Source organism: Scyliorhinus canicula, chromosome 4 (genome assembly GCF_902713615.1).
Source record: "Scyliorhinus canicula chromosome 4, sScyCan1.1, whole genome shotgun sequence".
NCBI classification, from domain to species: Eukaryota; Metazoa; Chordata; class Chondrichthyes; order Carcharhiniformes; family Scyliorhinidae; genus Scyliorhinus; species Scyliorhinus canicula.
In genome coordinates this window covers 143893421-143912310 of record NC_052149.1, presented here as the reverse complement: position 1 = coordinate 143912310, position 18890 = coordinate 143893421, and the positions used below count along the sequence as shown (strand labels likewise).

Genomic DNA, 18890 nt, shown 5'->3' with positions numbered 1-18890 from the left:
TGCCTTGTAGGCGGAGCTACCTACCTCTCAGCCAATCGGCTGAGAGGCATGTGACTTCCTCAGCCAATCGGCTGAGAAGCACATGACTTACCGGGCCAATGGGCAGCGAGTCCTCTGCACCAATAGCAGCTCACTTCCAAGGTACCATAATACCCCTAGTCATACTACCACACCCAGTAACTTAATTGAAGCCTACTCGTGACAATAAGCGATTTTCATTTCATTTCATGAATGATTCTGTTGTTAAAGTAGAGATATGCTAATTTCTGACCTGACCGTTAACGGTTGCTTAGTCTAATTGCTGTAAATAGACCCATGCAGGTTGATTGCTGTTGGCGAGGGCTGTTTGCAGGTTAACAAGGTGTTTGTATAATGATAAACCAAGGTCAAGACATGAAATGACTGTGTTCCTTTCATTTTACCTTGTGCCCTTTGTACACATTGAGATGTTGGCTGTGTGATTCACATACTGAAACTGGCTCACTTCAATTATAATTATACACAAGGACTCTGGCCCTGGCTGTTTTATCAACAAGGACGTCAGCTAATAAAAAACCCACCTCCTTTCTTCGTGACAGCTGTCAATCAAAGATAAAACGCCAGACCCTTTCAGCTGAGTCCAGACAGCTTGGGAACAAAACAAATCAGTGGATGGCTGAATCTCTCAATTATGTTGGAACAAAAAACTATGAATCTGTATTAAGTATAAACAATCCCTGGCATGGATTGTAAGGTTGCCAACCGTCCAGGATTGTACTGGAGCCTCCTGGAATTCAAGAGTTTTGGTAGAGAAGGTGAAAAGAAGACCCGGAGACAGCAACCACCACCGAGACGAGTGGGTGAGACGAGCACCCGGAAAGAGTAACCACTATTTGCAAGAGTGGGTGAATCTAATTCAGTCCAGTCTCTGGTTCCAGAGTCCAGTTTGTGGCTCCAGAGTGGAGCAGCTGCCTTCCACTGACCTGGGTGTGAGAGTGGCAGCACTCAGCTCATCAGAACGGGCCTGTGCTGAGGTCGAACGGAGAACGAAGAAACAAATAGTAACATCACAGGAAAACCAGAACTTCATTGGTTGGTAACAAACTGCTGTTCGGGACTGTTTTTAAATGGTTGTAAATTTTAAAAAGCATATATTTTTGAAAGAAGTTGCTCTACTTGAATTTAAAAAGGATGGATGAAAAAGGAAATAGAAATTAAATTAAACAAGAAAAAGTGTGTTTCTGGCAGATGCCAGGTAGAAAATATAACTGAGAACCAAGATGAATACAGAAAGCTCAGAGGGGAGGTGAAAAAGCACATTAAAGAAGTGAAAAGGATTGTGAGTAAAGACTGGCACCCAACATAAAGGTGAATACCAAAGTCTTCAATCGGCATATAAATAGTAAAAGGGTGGTAAAAGGAGGAGCAGAGCTGATTCGCAACCTAAAAGGGAATTTGCACATGGAGGCTGGGAGCATGGCTTGAGGTACTAAGTTACTGTTTTGCCTCTGTCTTTACCAAGAAGGTAGATACTACCCAAGGATATGGTGACAGAGGAGGAAACTGTCTCTCGTATTATGATCGCAGATCAGATCCCAACAGTGGCTAGGATTCTGGACCAAAACCCCAATATTTTAGTTTATTTGTAAGACTGTAGAAAGAATGATTCGCGCCAGGAGTGATTGCATGAAAAAGGCATCTGATACAGTGATACACAACAAACTTGTGATGAAAAGTTATAGCTCATGGAATAAAAGGGATTGTAGCAATGTGGATAAAAAATTGAGGAATAGGAAATGGAGTCATGATGAAAGGATATTTTTCGGGCTGGAGGAAGGTTTGTAGTTGCGATCCCAGCTATAGAACGAGAGAGAAAGGAGGAGTTGGAGTCCCCGTTGAGCCCGGAAGAGATCAAGAAATGCATGGGTTTGATGTCGTCGGGTAAAGCTCCGGGCCCGGACATATTCCAGATTGAATTTGATCAGAGGTGTTCCTATTGTTGTTAGAGACGTTAGAGATGAACAATTCCACGTCCCGGGGGATATTGCTGCCCACACTGGCGCAGGCGTTCGATTTCCTTGATTTTAAAGAAAGATAAGGATTTGACAAAGTGTGGGTCGTATTGCCCTATTTCATCATTGAATGAAGATGCAAAGTTGTTGACAAAGGTTTTGGCAATGCGTTTGGAGCCCTGCCTTCCAGGGGTTATATTGGAGGAACAGACTGGGTTTGTTAAGGCCAGCCAACTGTTGGCCAACATATGGTGATTGCTTAATGTTATTCTGTCCCCCTTTCCAGTTCCTGAGCCAGAGGTCATTGTTTCAGTTGATGCTGAAAAGGTGTTTGATAGGGTAGAGTAGGGGTATAAGAACATAAGAACATAAGAACATAAGAACTAGGAGCAGGAGTAGGCCATCTGGCCCCTCGAGCCTGCTCCGCCATTCAATTAGATCATGGCTGATCTTTTGTGGACTCAGCTCCACTTTCCGGCCCGAACACCATAACCCTTAATCCCTTTATTCTTCAAAAAACTATCTATCTTTACCTTAAAAACATGTAATGAAGGAGCCTCAACTGCTTCACTGGGCAAGGAATTCCATAGATTCACAACCCTTTGGGTGAAGAAGTTCCTCCTAAACTCAGTCCTAAATCTACTTCCCCTTATTTTGAGGCTATGCCCCCTAGTTCTGCTGTCACCCGCCAGTGGAAACAACCTGCCCGCATCTATCCTATCTATTCCCTTCATAATTTTAAATGTTTCTATATTTCAATTGTGGGCCCAACACGGATCCCTGAGGGACACCACTAGCTACTGATTGCCAACCAGAGAAACACCCATTAATCCCAACTCTTTGCTTTCTATTAATTAACCAATCCTCTATCCATGCTACTACTTTACCCTTAATGCCATGCATCTTTATCTTATGCAGCAACCTTTTGGGTGGGACCTTGTCGAAGGCTTTCTGGAAATCCAGATATACCACATCCATCGGCTCCCCGTTATCTACTGCACTGGTAATGTCCTCAAACAATTCCACTAAATTAGTTAGGCATGACCTGCCTTTTACGAACCCATGCTGCGTCTGCCCAATGGGACAATTTCTATCCAGATGCCTCGCAATTTCTTCCTTGATGATAGATTCCAGCATCTTCCCTATTACCGAAGTTAAACTCACTGGCCTATAATTTCCTGCTTTCTGCCTACCTCCTTTTTTAAACAGTGGCGTCACGTTTGCTAATTTCCAATCCACCGGGACCACCCCAGAGTCTAGTGAATTTCGGTAAATTATCACTAGTGCATCTGCAATTTCCCTAGCCATCTCTTTTAGCACTCTGGGATGCATTCCATCAGGGCCAGGAGACTTGTCTACCTTTAGCCCCATTAGCTTGCCCATCACTACCTCCTTAGTGATATCTGTTTGAGACAGTTGGAAGGTTTGGCTTTGGGCCTAGATTTATATTGTCGGTCCAGCTTTTATATACATCCCCCACCGTGAGCACTCATACGAATACCTTGAGCTGGAAATATTTCCAGCTGAAGAGAGGTATGAGGCAGGGGTGTCCATTGTCCCCACTATTATTTGTCTTGGCAATTCAGCGTCCGGCCATAGCATTGAGGTCATCACAAAGTGGAAGGGAAGAGAGAGGGGAGGGAGGGAGCAGAGGGTGTCTTTATATGCAGATGATCTGATGCTGCACATAACGGGTTTCTCTCTCCAATGAAGCTGCTTAGGGGTTTTAGCTCCTTCTTGGGATATATGAACTTGTATAAAAACAAATGGTTTCTGGTGAATTCCCCAGGGAGGGGAGCCGATCTGGGGAGGTTGCCTTTTTGCCTGGCCAGTTCCAGCTGCCGGTTATCTCGGAATCCAGGTGGCCCATGATTGGGCCTCGCTCCATAAACTAAATTTTGCTGGTCTGGTAAATGGGATTAAGTCTGATTTGAAGAAGTGGGGAAACCTCTCTCAGTCCCTAGTGGGCAGGGTCCAATCTGTAAAGATGAATATCCACCCAAGGTCTCTATTTTTTGATTCAGTATTCCCCAGTTTTCCTTCCCAAATCTTTCTTTGTGGAAGTCAATAAAATGATATCTTATTTTATTTGGGCGGGCAGGACCCCATGGATTTGCAGGGTGTTTTTGCAGAGGGAAAGGCAATCGGGGGCCTAGCGTTGCCCAATCAGTTATTTTATTTGGACATTCTGAGTTCGTCCTCTGTGTACCCAAATAGGCACCGGAATGTGGCGACTAGGGGCTTTTCACAGTAACTTTGTTGCAGTGTTAATGTAAGTCTACTTTTGACACTAATAAAGATTATTATTATTGGGCGGTGAATATTGAAAAGATACGGGGATGGTTTACGGGTACAGAGTTCATATGGGGCGGATGGAGAGGAGTGCCTGCAGAGGTACTAGTTTGAGACCCAGGACCAATATAATTCTCACAAGACCACACTCAGACATTATCCCGATGGCTTTGGATACTCACCCAGTGGCTGCGGCCATGATGCATCCTCCATCCTCAGGGCGGGCCGTACAGCAGCCATCAGCATCGTGGCTCATTCCAAAGTTGTGCCCCATTTCATGTGCCATGGTGGCAGCAACACCAATCGCACTGTCGGAGTGATCCTTGAGAGAGAAAAGATCAGTGGTGTAAGGAAGATTGTTAGCTTCATGAATGGCGTTTTCCTGTGAACATTCATGTCCAGCATTTTTACTCTTGTTAATAATCAAAGAATTTGTCATTTTAATATTAAAGTAACCACAATCTTGGTAAAACAATAACTGAGACAACTGTGAAAGAAAGGATGATTGAAAGAAGGAAGTAAGGAAAGAAAGCATTTGCATTTATATAGCCTCAAGATGCCCCAGTGCACTTTACAGCCAGTTAAGAACTTTTGAAGTGTAGTCATTGTTATATCAGAAATGCAGCAGCTAATTTTCGCAGGAGGCTCCCACAAATAGCAATGGTATAATACTAGATCATCTATTTTTAGTGATGTCGATTGAGGGATAATCTCATCCTAGATATCAATGACAACTTCCTTGTTATTCTTTAAATAGTGCTATGGGATCTTTTATGTCTATGTGATAGAGCAGAGGGGGCCACGGTTTAGCATCTCACTCAAGAAGAATCTTGACAATGCAACACTGGAGTGTTAAACTGGATTTTGCACTCTCGGCTTTGACGTGGAACCTGAACTCACAGCCTTCTGCCTGAGGCAAGAGTGTGACCTATTGAGGCACTGTTGCCATCTGAGCTTTGGCTGACGTCACTAAAATAATAGCCGAAAAACATCTCTTCCCTCTGCATCCCTTCTTTCCTGGTGCCATAGTCATGTTCCATGGGCACTGGCAACCATTCACGGTCACTCTACATGTGATCGATCGGACAGGAAGAAAGGCTATAGGACACTGGGGAGTGTCGTAACTGAGTCTGATCCTGTCCACATTCATATTCTTAAACACCATCTACAGAACCCATCTCTTTACTGGAAATCAAAAGCAGGAGGATTGCTCCATTGATTTAGTGCTAACCCCTTCCCCACATGAGGCCACAAATGCTGCCAGACCCCCTGCTGATTAATCTCAACTGTATGTGACAGTCAATTTTGCAACAGCATGGAAAAGTTTCCAGACATGTCCCTCTCCCCCACAGACTCTACTTACCTTTGTGCCCCTGGTGAGTTCACATTTTAAATACCTGTTGTAAACCTTGCCAATGTGACAGGAATTCTTTATCTGGGGGAAACATACGGCGGGGAAGACCTTTAAGTGTATTAAAATTTATTAAAATGTATTTAAATGAGGTCCCCGCCTCATTACATCACTGGTGAGGGGGGAAAATTGGCGAGTATCTCGTTTTCCGATCCTTGCAAGGTTTTGCAGTTACGTCGCCGATAGCGCTCATGGTGAACGCGGGCGCAAAATCACCACTATTGTGTTCTGACATCTTGCAAACTGCACTGACTGATGGAAAATAGATACATGAACCTTTGTATGAGAACTGTCATCACTTTGAATCACTCACCGCATTGACGCCTCCTGACTGATAATCTGAGCACATGCCCATCAGAGGTGCCAAACCAATTGTGGTCCCATTGAAGGTAATCCCCCTAAATGCAAATTCAAAATTATGAAGAAATAAATTTAACATTATTATCAGAATGTGTTATGCGACAGCAGATGTTAAGTACCAGGCTGCCCAAATCTCAACGGGAAACTTGAATCAGCCACCACAACTATTTTGTAATTTGTGTATTATGAGGAGCTCTCTGAAGTCAAGATGTGTAACTCACAGACCAATTGGGATGATTTTATATTGAAGGAATTTCAGTAACATGACCATACAATGCCCCTGTGCTCTCTGAGGGTGACAGAAAACTAATGCTCCCAGGTCTGGCTTCTTCCACACTGTCTTGATCGCGATCTTATAGTCATCACCCCAACACAATCTTCAATCTTTCCTTAAATCTGTTTCCCCCCCTTGATCTTACACTCTATTGTTACTACAAATCTTTAGAAGTTTCTTTTCCCAGAATTGATCAACTTTTAAAAATAATTATTGCTGCTATATTTTAAGAGTAAACTTACACTGTTTTGCCTCATCTATTTACAATCTTTTAATTATACATGTTCCTTTTTCAAGCTCTCCTGGTTTCTTGTCCGTTACCATTTTAAACCACTTCCCTTCACACCTCCCCTACTGATGTTTTTGACATCTGCAGCCTATCTGTCTTCAGTTTCGTTAAACCAGTCACACCCCTACAAGTTTGTTTCCCAGTATATAACAATAATATATTATTTTAAAAACTCATTAAGACTCACTTTCATCATAAATGTGATACCATTACAAAATGTTTTGATATCCAATATGTTTTTAAAAATAAATTTAGAATACCCAATTAAGGGGCAATTTAGCATGGCCAATCCGCCTACCCTGCACATCTTTGGGTTCTGGGGGTGAAACCCACGCAAACACGGGGAGAATGTGCAAACTCCACACGGACAGTGACCCAGGGCCGGGATTCGAACCCAGGTCCTCAGCGCCGTAGGCAGCAATGCTAACCACTGTGCCACTGTGCTGCCCTCCAATATGTTTTCATGCATGCCTATATCGATAATACTACACCACTCACTACTGCTTTATCGCGTGTGTACCAAATATACATTGTATCATTCCAGCTCACATAAAGCAATGCTAGAAATTACACAAAAGTGTGATTTATTTTGGAGTTCCACAAGACATAACATGGTGGCAGCTGCTTTTTTTGTGAGTGGAGCTGAAACCTTGTGAATGACGTAAATGCTGAACTGTATTGTGAAAATCGACCCAAGCTAGTGCCCAAACGAATTGTGTGAATCATAAGCAAACAAGTTGGCCACAGTAATGAATGCGTAGATCCAACCCATAATGGGAGGCTGATAACATCATGGAGGTATTCGAGAAGTTCAAGCAAAAGTGCAAATTGAATGGTAGCACAGTGGGTAGCACTGTTGCTTCACAGCGCCAGGGTCTCAGGTTCGATTCCCGGCTTGGGTCAACGTCTGTGCGGAGTCTGCACATTCTCCCTGTGTCTGCATGGGTTTCCTCTGGGTGCTCCGGTTTCTTCCCACAAGTCCCGAAAGATGTGGTTGTTCGGTGAATTTGACATTCTAAATTCTCCCTCGTACCCGAATAGGCACCGGAGTGTGGCGATTAGGGGCTTTTCACAGTAACTATTATTGCAGTGTTAATGTAAGCCTACTTGTGGCAATAAATATTATTAAATTGATATTCAACAGTTTTCTGAAAGGCACTATTGATGAGGAAAAGGTTGTTTTGTGGGCAAGAGAGTTACCGGAATTATTTTCTATAGCTGGGAAAAAAGCAAAGATTTTGAAGGAGTTCAGTACACAGTCCCAGTCAAAGTCAAACCATTAGATCCACTGATATGGGGTGGGATTCTCCCCTACCTGGCCGGGGGCGGCGCCCCCCCCCGGCGCCTCTCCCTTGGAGGCCGACCGCAGAGCCAGGTCCCACCGGTAAGTACCAGGTCTAATTTATGGGGGTGGGACCGGCCTAAAACGGGCGGCCGTGAGGCCCATTGCGGGCTGGAGAATCGCCGGGGGGGGCGCTGTCAGCGGCCGCCGACCGGTGCGGCGCGATTCCCGCCCCTGCCAAAACCCTGGCACTGGAGAATTTGGCAGCCGGCGGAGGCGGGATTCACGCAGCCCCCCCCCCCCCCCCCCGGCGATTCTCCGGCCCGGCGAGGGGTCGGAGAATCCCTCCCATGGAGTTCAGAGCCTGAGGCAGAAACCCGGTGTGCCTGTTGAGAATTTTTTAACAAGACTGAGAAATGTAGACAGCCAGTGTAAATTTAAGGGAATGGGTGAAAGGCTGGTAGGCTGGCTCCTATGGGGCTCTGCACATCCTGATATAGAAAAAGTCTTAATTCAAATGGACAAACTCACAATATCACAGAGCACTGACACTGTCAGAGCACATAAAGCCATAAAGTAGACAGGTAAAGATGTTGCCGACCCAAATAGTTATCTTTTGGTTAAGTCAAGGGAAAGGCAGCAGGATTGATGCAGTGAGGGCAGCACGGTGGCGCAGTCGGTTAGCCCTGCTGCTTCACGGCGCTGAGGTCCCAGGTTCGATTCCGGCTCTGGGTCACTGTCCGTGTGGAGTTTGTACATTCTCCCCGTGTTTGTGTGGGTTTCGCCCCCACAATCCAAAGATGTGCAGAGTAGGTGGATTGGCCACACTAAATTGCCCCTTAATTAGAAAAAATTAATTGGGTACTCTAAAATTTATTTTTAAAAAAGGATTGATGCAGTGAAAGATTTTACTGGGTCAAGGAGTGTCTAGCGAGTTGCTGATGTAGAAAACTGACAGAGGCAATGTGCCGAATGTCCTCCTTCTGTGCTGTAACCATTCTATGATTGTAGTATAAATATTGTGCCGATATAATATTGTTAACACACGAGGAAGAAAGGAGCTGAAAGCTACCCTGATAGTGTGATCAACAAAATGACATGAGGCTTGAGCAAAACATAACTGGATTAGCCATGCTAAATTGTGCGGGTTAGCTGGATTGGTCATGATCAATGCGCAGGGATAGGGCAAAGGAGTGAGCCTAGGTATAGCGCATTTTTGGAGGGTTGGTGCAGACTGGATGGGCTAAATGACTTCCTTCTGCACTGTAGGGATTGTATGAATTCTAAGCTTCAGACACATGGACTGATGTTATCTCTGAACTATTACTTGGAGAAGTCTGAACTCAGTTGAGGACTGAAAGTTTATGTTATTTCATGCTGAGCAATATATATGATCCCAAAAAATGTGAAATAATATATTAGAAAGTAAAAAGTTAATGATTTGATATCTTATGCTGATAAAGGCATTACATTTTTAAAAAAAGAGGTATTACTATATAATTCTAAAATGATTTTGGATCTATATTGTCTCATGTTCACGTATAATCCATAAAAAGACATCACTTACTACTGCCCGGACAGTCTATATACCAAACACATTGCTTCATCTGTGGCACAACAATACAATGTGAGAAATTAAATGCAATGGTAAGCTCCAGAATTTGTGTCAAAAGTGTAATTTCTTTTGGAGTTCTGGGTCTCAGAAGACTTAACGTGGAAGAAAAGACAGGCATAAGAAATGTCTGCCTCTCAGCTCAGCTTCCTTGTGTTCTAACTCTCTCAACATTGGCATGCCCACTAAAGTATGGGAGAGGCATTTTGCCCAGGGTGGCTATGTGTGATTTTCCATCTATTGAATGCAATGCTCACAAAAGAGTTTCAACATGAGCAGCCTTGCCAACTAGCCTTTTGTAGTAGAAATTTGTCCATACATACATACAAATAAGGAGCACGAGTAGTCCATTTGACCCCCAAGCCTGCTTTGCCTTTAAATAAGATCATGATTGATCAGACCGTGGCCTCAACTTCACATTCCACCTTCCCCGACAACCTTTTTGTTTATTTTTTTATAAATATAAATTTAGAGTATCCAACTCTTTTTTCCAATTAAGGGGCAATTTAGCGTGGCCAATTCACCCACCCTGCACATCATTGGGTTGTGGGGGCGAAACCCAGGCAAACACGAGGAGAATGTGCAAACTCCACACGGACAGTGACCCAGAGCCAGGATCGAACCTGGGACCTCGGCGCCATGAGGCAGCAGTGCTAACCACTGCGCCACCGTGCTGCCCACATTTGCCAATTTTTTTCCCACTCACTTAACCTATGTCCCTTTGCATACCCCTGATGACCTCTTCACAATTTACTTTCGTATCCACCTTTGTGTCATCAGCAAATCTAGCAATCATAATAATAATAATCTTTATTATTGTCATAAGTAGGCTTATATTAACACTGCAATTAAGTTACTGTGAAAATCCCCTAGTCGTCACACTCCGGTGCCTGTTCGGGTACACTAAGGGAGAATTCAGCATGGCCAAATTATCGAACAGCACATCTTTCGGGATTTGTGGGAGGAAACCGGAGAGTCCGGAGAAAACCCATGAAGACATAGGGAGAACGTGCAGACTCCGCACAGACAGTGACCCAAGCCAGTAATCAAACCTGGAATCCTGGTGCTGTGCAGCAACAGTGCTAACCACTGTGCTATCGTGCCATACATTTGGTCCCTTCATCCATGTCATTGATATAAATTGTAAATAGGTGAGGCCTCAGCGCTGATATTGTGGCACTCCACTTGTCATATCTTGCCAACCCAAAAAAGACCCATTTAACCCTCATCTCTGCTTTCTGTTAGCTAAGCAATCCTCTATCCATACTGATATGTTACCCCCTACACCATGACCTCTTATTTTGCATTAAAACATTTTATGTGATACCTTTTCAAATGCCTTCTGAAAATCTAAATACAGTATATCCACAGGTCCCTCTCTATCGACATCACTTATTACTTCCACAAAGACCTCCAATACGTTAATCAAACATGATTTCCCTGCCATGGCTGGGATTCTCCCCTCCCCGGCGGGATGGAGTGGCGTGAACCACTCCGGCGTTGGGCTGCCCCAAAGGTGCGGATTTCTCCACACCTTTAGGGTCCAAGCCTAACCTTGAGGGGCTAGGCCCGCACCAGAGTGGTTGGCGCCCCGCCGGCCGGCGGGAAAGGCCTTTGGCGCCACACCAGCCGGGGCCGAAGGGACTTCGCCAGCCAGCGGAGGATCGCGCATGCGCCGGAGCGTCAGCGGCTGCTGACGTCATCCCCGCACATGCGCAGGGGAGGAGGTCACTTCCGCGTCCACCATTGTGAAGACTATGGCAAACGCGGAAGGAAAAGAGTGCCCACACGGCACAGGCCCCCCCCGCGGATCGGTGGGCCCCGATCGCGGGCCATGCCACCGTGGGGGCACCCCCCCGGGGCCAGATCGCCCCGAGCCCCCCCCAGGACCCCGGAGCCCGCCCGCGCCGCCAGGTCCTGCCGGTAAGGTAGGTGGCTTGATTCCCGCCGGCGGGACCGGCATGACAGCAGTGGGACTTCGGCCCATCGCGGGCCAGAGAATCGTCGAGGTGGGCCCGCCGATAGGCGCGGTGCGATTCTCGCCCCCGCAGAATCTCTGGTGCCGGAGACTTCGAGAGACGGCAGGGGCGGGATTCACGCCGGCCCCTGGCGATTCTCCGACCCGGCGGGGGGTCGGAGAATCCCGCCCCATAATACTGTTGACTGTGTGTAATTGCACTGAGATTTTCTAGATGCCCCGCTCAATGGCCTTATTCTTTGTTGTAACCATGCTATGATTCTAAGGATAATCTACTTCCCCTTCTGGTATAGAGGGAAGCTAAGATTAATCAGAATGCAGCTATGGAATCAACCCAAAGAAACGGCAACTAGTGCGGTTTAGTAACTCATGGAATAGTGCACCTTCATTGCACCATAACTGAGCATATATTTTCTAAAACACCTTGGGTTGGATTTTCCGGTTACCCAGCCGCGTGTTTCGTGGCAGCGCGTTGTTCACTAGCAGTGGGATTCTCTACTCCCGCTGCTTGTCAATGGAAATTCCCGTTGAAGGAAGTCTACACACACTGACAGGAAACCTGGAGGTGCGGGTGCACTGCCGACAGGAAAAGAGAATCCCAACACCCGGAGAATTCCGCCCCCTTGTCACATTTTAGCACACCCCAAACTCTTTGAGATTATGATAGCCAATGTCTACCTGCTCTGACAATATGTGAGGAGAAGCTCTTTGGCACTCACGTGATGAGCTGTGCATTATCATGCTTCTTTCGGGCCAGTGTCTGCTGCCTCCATTTCAGAAAAGACCAGAGCGTGCTGTAGGGATTCTCTCTCACATCACACTTGTTCTCATGGGTCCACACCTCCAAGTGAACCAAGGCAATTCTGATATTCAGAGACCTGTAATACTGAGAGAAACACTCAGGTTGAGGGACAGATTCTACAGGCACTAAATAATGGGCTGGTCTGCACGACTGTCCAATTACCCAAGAATCAACTCATTGGCCCGCAACATATATCGCTTTGGGTCAAACAGGTATATATTTACACGCCTTTCATGTTTCGCATTTGAAAGTATCTTCCGATCCAGCAAATAATAAGAATGAAAGACTTGCGTTCATTCATGATCCCAGGCCTTCCCAAAGTGTTTTGTAGCCAATGAAATACGTCTCAAGTGAAATCACTGTTGTAGTGTAGGATGCACGGCAGCCAATTTATGCACAGTAAGCACCCACAAACTGCAACATGATAAGGACCAGATAATGTATTTTGGTGATGTGGTTAATGGATTGAGATAATGGGCGGGATTCTCCGACCCAGCGCCAGCTGGGAGAATCGCCGGGGACGTGGGAAATTCCTGGCGACTCGGGGGCCACTGAAATAGGCCCACGCACCAGTTCTCCGCGGACGACGGGCCAAACTCCCGCCGAGTTCCACCAACTCCCGCCAGCGTGGTTCCAACCTGGTACCACCCGGCGGGAGCTCAGACCCGTGGTCCCTGTGGACGACCTGGTGGTGGTGGTGGTGGTGGTGGGGGGGAGGGGGGGGGAACCACTCCGGGGGTGGCCTCAATGGGATCCAGGCCCGCGTTCGGGGGCTTCCGATCAGCGGGCGGCCGCGATCTGGAGGGGGCTTACCACCTTCCACGCGGCCCGCTGTAAAGTCCCCGACATGTTGCTCGGTGCGGAGACGGCAACCATATGCATGCGCGCGCTGGCCGTGCAGGGCCGCCTTTTGGCCCCGGAGCAGCGTGCAGCACTCCGGCGCCGTGCTTGTCCCCTGAACAGCGGTGAATTGCTGGGCCAGGAGGCCTGGTGACGCCGGCTTACACCACTCCGGTGTTTACACCGGCGTCAACACTTGACCAAGATTTTGGAGAATCCAGGCTCCTGACTGGGACACCCAGCAATATATAGCGCAAGTTAACATATACATATATAAACTCATGGTGACATACATTTGGTCTCACCTTATCAACATAGTTTGCAGTTTCTTTCAGTTTCAATTTCGTCTTCTCGAGGTCCCAGTAATGTTTCTGAAACTAAAAGGTGATTGAATTAGATAGAGCAAGAAGCCAACCCTCTATAAAGAGGGGCTGTTTAGCTCATAGGGCTAATCGCTGACTTTGAAAGCAGACCAAGGCAAGCCAGCAGCACGGTTCGATTCCCGTAACAGCCTCCCCGAACAGGCGCCGGAATGTGGCGACTAGGGGCTTTTCACAGTAACTTCATTTGAAGCCTACTCGTGACAATAAGTGATTTTCATGTTTTTTTCAAGAGTTAATCGAAGCTTCACCAGAGCCAGCACTAGCTTCCTAACAGCCTGAGGGAATAGCAAGATGGGTTCAGTGAAGAAGGCTTTGTGGCTCACCCTTTCAGGAGTCAAACCCGTACCCCACCCTCTACTACATCTGCTTACTTCCTAAATTAATCTGGTGACACAGGAACATTGGAGTTGCTCGATGAAGAAAGATCAAAGTCCATCAGTGTTGGTCCTTCTACTGTCCTAGTAGCTGCATGCTCCATGATAAATAGAGTAATCAATCTCTACCTGGAGGTCTTGTGGTGCAGTGGGTAATGCCCCTGCCTCTGGGTCAGAAGCCCTGGGTTCAAGACCAAGTCCAGGACTCAATAGCCAAGAAAGGTGTGTTCATAACGTGGCCAAATATGTTATCAACAGGTTGATCCTTCCACCATATACCAATGGCAGGCCGCAAGAATTGGAGAGATGCCTGGTCAGGAAAGAAAATTAGAGCTTCTACCATCACTGTCCATAGTCCCAGGTCCTACAACATGTATGTTCCCACAGAAACCTGGACTAATGGGAAACGGGGTAACTGGTATGCTCTGTTGGCTGAACGGCCAGTCTGGATCAGATTCATGCCAACAGCATGGGGTTCAATCCCCGTTCTGGCTGGTGTGAATTTGGGGCCAGTTTCCTTGCCCTATCCATGATGGTCTGACCTGCCTGCAAGCAGAGAACTCAAGAAGATGAATCTCTACCAATTAGTAAAAAAGTAAATTACTGCGGATGCTGGAATCTGAAACCAAAGAGAAAATGCTGGAAAATCACAGCAGGTCTGGCAGCATCTGTAGGGAGAGAAATGAGCTAACGTTTTGAGTCCAGGTGATCCTTTCATAGAATTTACAGTGCAGAAGGAGGCCATCCGCCCCATCGAGTCTGCACTGGCTCTTGGAAAGAGCACCCTACCCAAGCCCACACCTCCACCCTATCCCCATTACCCAGTAACCCCACTCAACACAAAGAACAATTTTGGACACGAAGGGCAATTTAGCATGGCCAATCCACCTAGCCTGCACATCTTTGGACTGTGGGAGGAAACCAGAGCACCCGGAGGAAACCCACGCACACACGGGAGAACGTGCAGACTCCACACAGACAGTGATCCAAGTCGGGAATCGAACTTGGGACCCTGGCGCTGTGAAGCAATTGTGCTAACCACTATGCTACCGAGCTGCCCTTTGTCAAAGCTTTGGTCATCTGGGCTCGAAACATTAGCTCTTTTCTCTCCCGACAGATGCTGCCAGCCTTGCTGAGATTTTCCAGCATTTTCTCTTTGGTCTCTACCAATTAGTCTTTGCCTCAACTGTCTTTCCCAGCAACCTGGCCCCCAGCATCTTCAATGTAAAAGAATTTTCAGTGCAGAAGGAGGCCAATCGGCCCATCGAGTCTGCACCGGCTCTTGGAAAGAGCACTCTACCCAAGGTGAACACCTCCACCCTATCCCCATAACCCAGTAACCCCAGCCAACACTAAGGGCAATTTTGGACGCTAAGGGCAATTTATCATGACCAATCCACCTAACCTGCACATCTTTGGACTGTGGGAGGAAACCGGAGCACCCGGAGGAAACCCACGCACACACGGGGAGGATGTGCAGACTCCGTCCAGACAGTGACCCGAGCCGGAATCGAACCTGGGACCCTGGAGCTGTGAAGCATTTGTGCTATCCACAATGCTACCGTATTTGGCAGTGTCCTCAACTTGCCTTGACAATACGTGGCTCTAAAAAACCTGCAACCTTCATTCATGCCTTTGTTTCTTACGACTCCCACATTCTCCACTGCAAAAACCTAAGGTCATCCATGTCTTAATTTGTGCCCTATCACACCTGTGCTCACTGGCCTACATTGGCTCGCAGTCAGGCAATGGTTTGATTTTAAAATTCTCATCCTTGTTTTCAAATCCCTCCAAGGCGTTGCCCCTCCCTATCTCTGTAATCTCCTCCTATCCCGTAACTCTCCAAGATATCCGTGCTCCTCTAATTCTGGATTCTTATGCATCCCTGATATTAATCTCTCCACCAATGGTGGCTGTGCCTTAGCTGCCTAGGTCCTAAGCTCTGGAATCCCTCCCTACTCCGCACTGCTTCTCTACCTCACTTTGCTCCTTTGAGACACTCCTTAAAACTTTACTCTTTGAGCAAGATTTTTAATCTGACCCAACCTTTCCTTAAGTGGCTGTCTGTTTATATTTTACTTTATAATACTCCTGTGAAGTACCTTGGGACATTTTATAAAAGGTATTATACAAATATAAGTTGTTGCTGCTGATACAAGTATTGCCCCATTTACCTCCTCTGTCCTGAAGTATTTTTTAACACGGAAGAGTTCCAAATAAAGTAAGTTTGAGCAGTCGTTGTCCAACTCCCACTGTAAAAGTGCTCATACATAGAGCACAGAATGAATCCATTTTGTCTGTAATGCATATATGCCAGCATTTTGAAGAGCTGTCCAATTTAGACCCATAACGCAGCCTTTAGTTTACAACCCTGCAAATTAGTCCCTTTTCAAGTGGATGTCCAATGATTTACTTGATTGAAGTACATCAGCTCCTGAATGGTCTCGACAAGGTGGACGTGGAAAAGATGTTTTCTCTTGGGGGTGAGTCCAGAACTAAGGGGTATGATTTCAAAATTAGGGGTCGTTCATATCGGGCAGAGATGAGGAGAAAATCTTTCTCTGAGGGTTGTGAAACTGCCTCAGGAAGGGTGGAGGCTGGGACATTGAATATTTTTGAGGCAAAGGATTCTTGTTAGGCAAGGGAATCAAAGTTTATTGGGAAGGGGGCAGGGAGAACACAAAGTAAGCAATCATAATCTTATCAAATGGTGGAGCAGGCTGAAGGGACCAAATGGTCTACTTCTGCACCTACTTTGTATGTTTACATTTTGTATCATTCAAGGTTAAGTGGCAGTAACTAAGTTGTGTCACCAAAGCAGGCCACAAGATGGCAAAAGGATCACGTCAGATAGGTGGAGTAGGGATTAATGCCAGCAGGGAACTTGAAGCTTCATTTTTCATTTGGTTCTGCGATGGCTGAGCTGGGAATAGCTTTTGGGGGCTGAATGACTCGTTCTTTCTCTTGCAGAATATGGGGCTCAAACATTACCCTTTGTGGTCCATAGACTCAGGCTGCACTGATGCTTCAGCAAAGGAAAATATATCAAGAGGTCAAGAATTCAAATGTTCGGGTGATTAACTGAGCTGCTGCACTCCATGGCCGGGATTCTCCATTCCCCACCACTGAGACCAGGAATCCCGGTCAGGTGGAGAATGGCGCGCCAGCTATAACATGGGTTAAATGCCAGGCACCAGAGCTGTTGCCATTCCCCGCTGCCCCATCGCCAGCCGTACAACACTACACACCCCGTGCTGGCGGGAAAATGCAAATTCAGGATAAGCACGCATAAGCGTGCAATTAATGGGCTGGAAGCCCGATTCTGTCCCTCCCCCACCGTGATGCTCTGACCCCCACAGCAGAAAATACATTGGGTGGGCTTTGCTGCAAGCTTGGCCAAGTGCAGCCCTGCCACGGTGGAGCAAGAGGAGGGGTCAAGGCACTGATAATATGCCCCCTTGCTGCTGCCAAGCTGCAGGGGGGGGGGGGGGGCTCACAAAGGTCCTGGGGGCTGGGGCTCTGGGTGAGGACTTGACCCTGGACCCCCAGCCCCCACCATGTCTGATCTGCCCCTTCCAGCCCTGGGAAACGAAGATCACCCTTGGCATGGTGATCTCTGTTCAACAGCATTCTGACAGCGTGGCTTTTTAAATTCTGATATGGCCTTCTCAGCCTGAAGTGCTCTGCCTGACAACTGAAGAGCAGTTCAGGCAGTTCAGTGAAGAATCAGTGGAAGAAAACTTACCCTTTCCTAACATCTGCTCCTTCAAAAAAAAGCCTTTAAAGAGCAACAATTAGAAGTCTCAGAGTCTTCCTCGACAACCTACAACATTTGAAAAGGCTTCATATATTCTGACATCCTTGGAAATGCAAAACTTCTGTTCAATTTTACAGAGAAATACCCTTCATTAGCCTGTGATTAACAGTTTAATGATTCAGACACAGCTACTTGGTGGACTGTTTATTTATCTTTCCCTTCATGCTTGAATGCACCTCAAGTATTCTGCTTTGATCCTGCCACAATGTTTATAAATGCTCTTGCTATGATTGACAGCTCCTCACCACACCAAGGGAGGTAAGTGCTTTCTGTTGTGAGAAAAGAGGGAGTGAAACGATTTTAGCGGGCGGCCCAATACTGAAATTCCGATGGAATCTGGTGAGCTCTGCATGTTTAAAGAGTAAGTCGTACACCTGGGCGCCCCTCCCTGTGGCAGCATGAACGTTTCATGATTCTCCAATAGCAGGAGTATGTAGGGCAGGATTCTCCGCTTGCCAACACCGAAATCGTCATCGGCGATTGGGGGGAGAATCCATTTTTACGCCCGAATCTGGGGCAATGCCACTTTTCGGATGCCCCGCCTTCTCACGTCATGCGCTGCACGTCTTTGCAAGAGCGTTGGCGTGTCATCGGAAGGCCCTGCCCCGATGACATGCCCCTGATGGGCCGAGTTCCGGACGGCGTGGAACACTTATCCTTTTATTTTTCGTGATGCATTTTGGAAGATCCAATTCAAGAGCGGACTATACGGTCAATGGAAGAGTCCTGGGGAAAATTGATGGACAGAGAGATCTGGGAGTTCAGGTCCATTGTACTTTGAAGGTGGCAACGCAGGTCGATAGAGTGGTCAATGAGGCATACTGCATACTTGCCTTCATTGGACAGGGTACTGAGTATAAGAGTCAGCAGGTCATGTTACAGTTGTATAGGATGCTTTAGAGAGGGTGCAGAGGAGGTTCACCAGGATGTTGCCTGGTATGGAGGGTGCTAGCTATGAAGAAAGGTTGAGTAGATTAGGATTGTTTTCGTTGGAAAGACGAAGGTTGAGGGGGGACCCGATTGAGGTCTACAAAATTATGAGAGGTATGGACAGGGTGGATAGCAACAAGCTTTTTCCAAGAGTGGGGGTGTCAATTACAAGGGGTCACGATTTCAAGATGAGAGGGGGAAAGTTTAAGGGAGATGTGCGTGGAAACTTTTTTACGCAGAGGGTGGTGGGTGCCT

General features: G+C 46.8%; 1 protein-coding gene across 2 annotated transcripts in view; it reads right to left on the bottom strand.

The window, feature by feature from the left end:
• The window catches only part of adam19b (ADAM metallopeptidase domain 19b), a 200579-nt gene that overhangs the window by 55357 nt on the left and 126332 nt on the right, over positions 1–18890 (bottom strand). For both annotated transcript variants that reach the window (XM_038795297.1, XM_038795298.1), the window contains 4 exons: positions 13437–13508; positions 12209–12375; positions 6008–6092; positions 4466–4605 (listed from right to left, as the gene is read on the bottom strand). In XM_038795297.1, coding sequence (XP_038651225.1) covers positions 4466–4605; positions 6008–6092; positions 12209–12375; positions 13437–13508 — 464 coding nt within the window. The remainder of the gene's footprint in view (positions 1–4465; positions 4606–6007; positions 6093–12208; positions 12376–13436; positions 13509–18890) is intronic.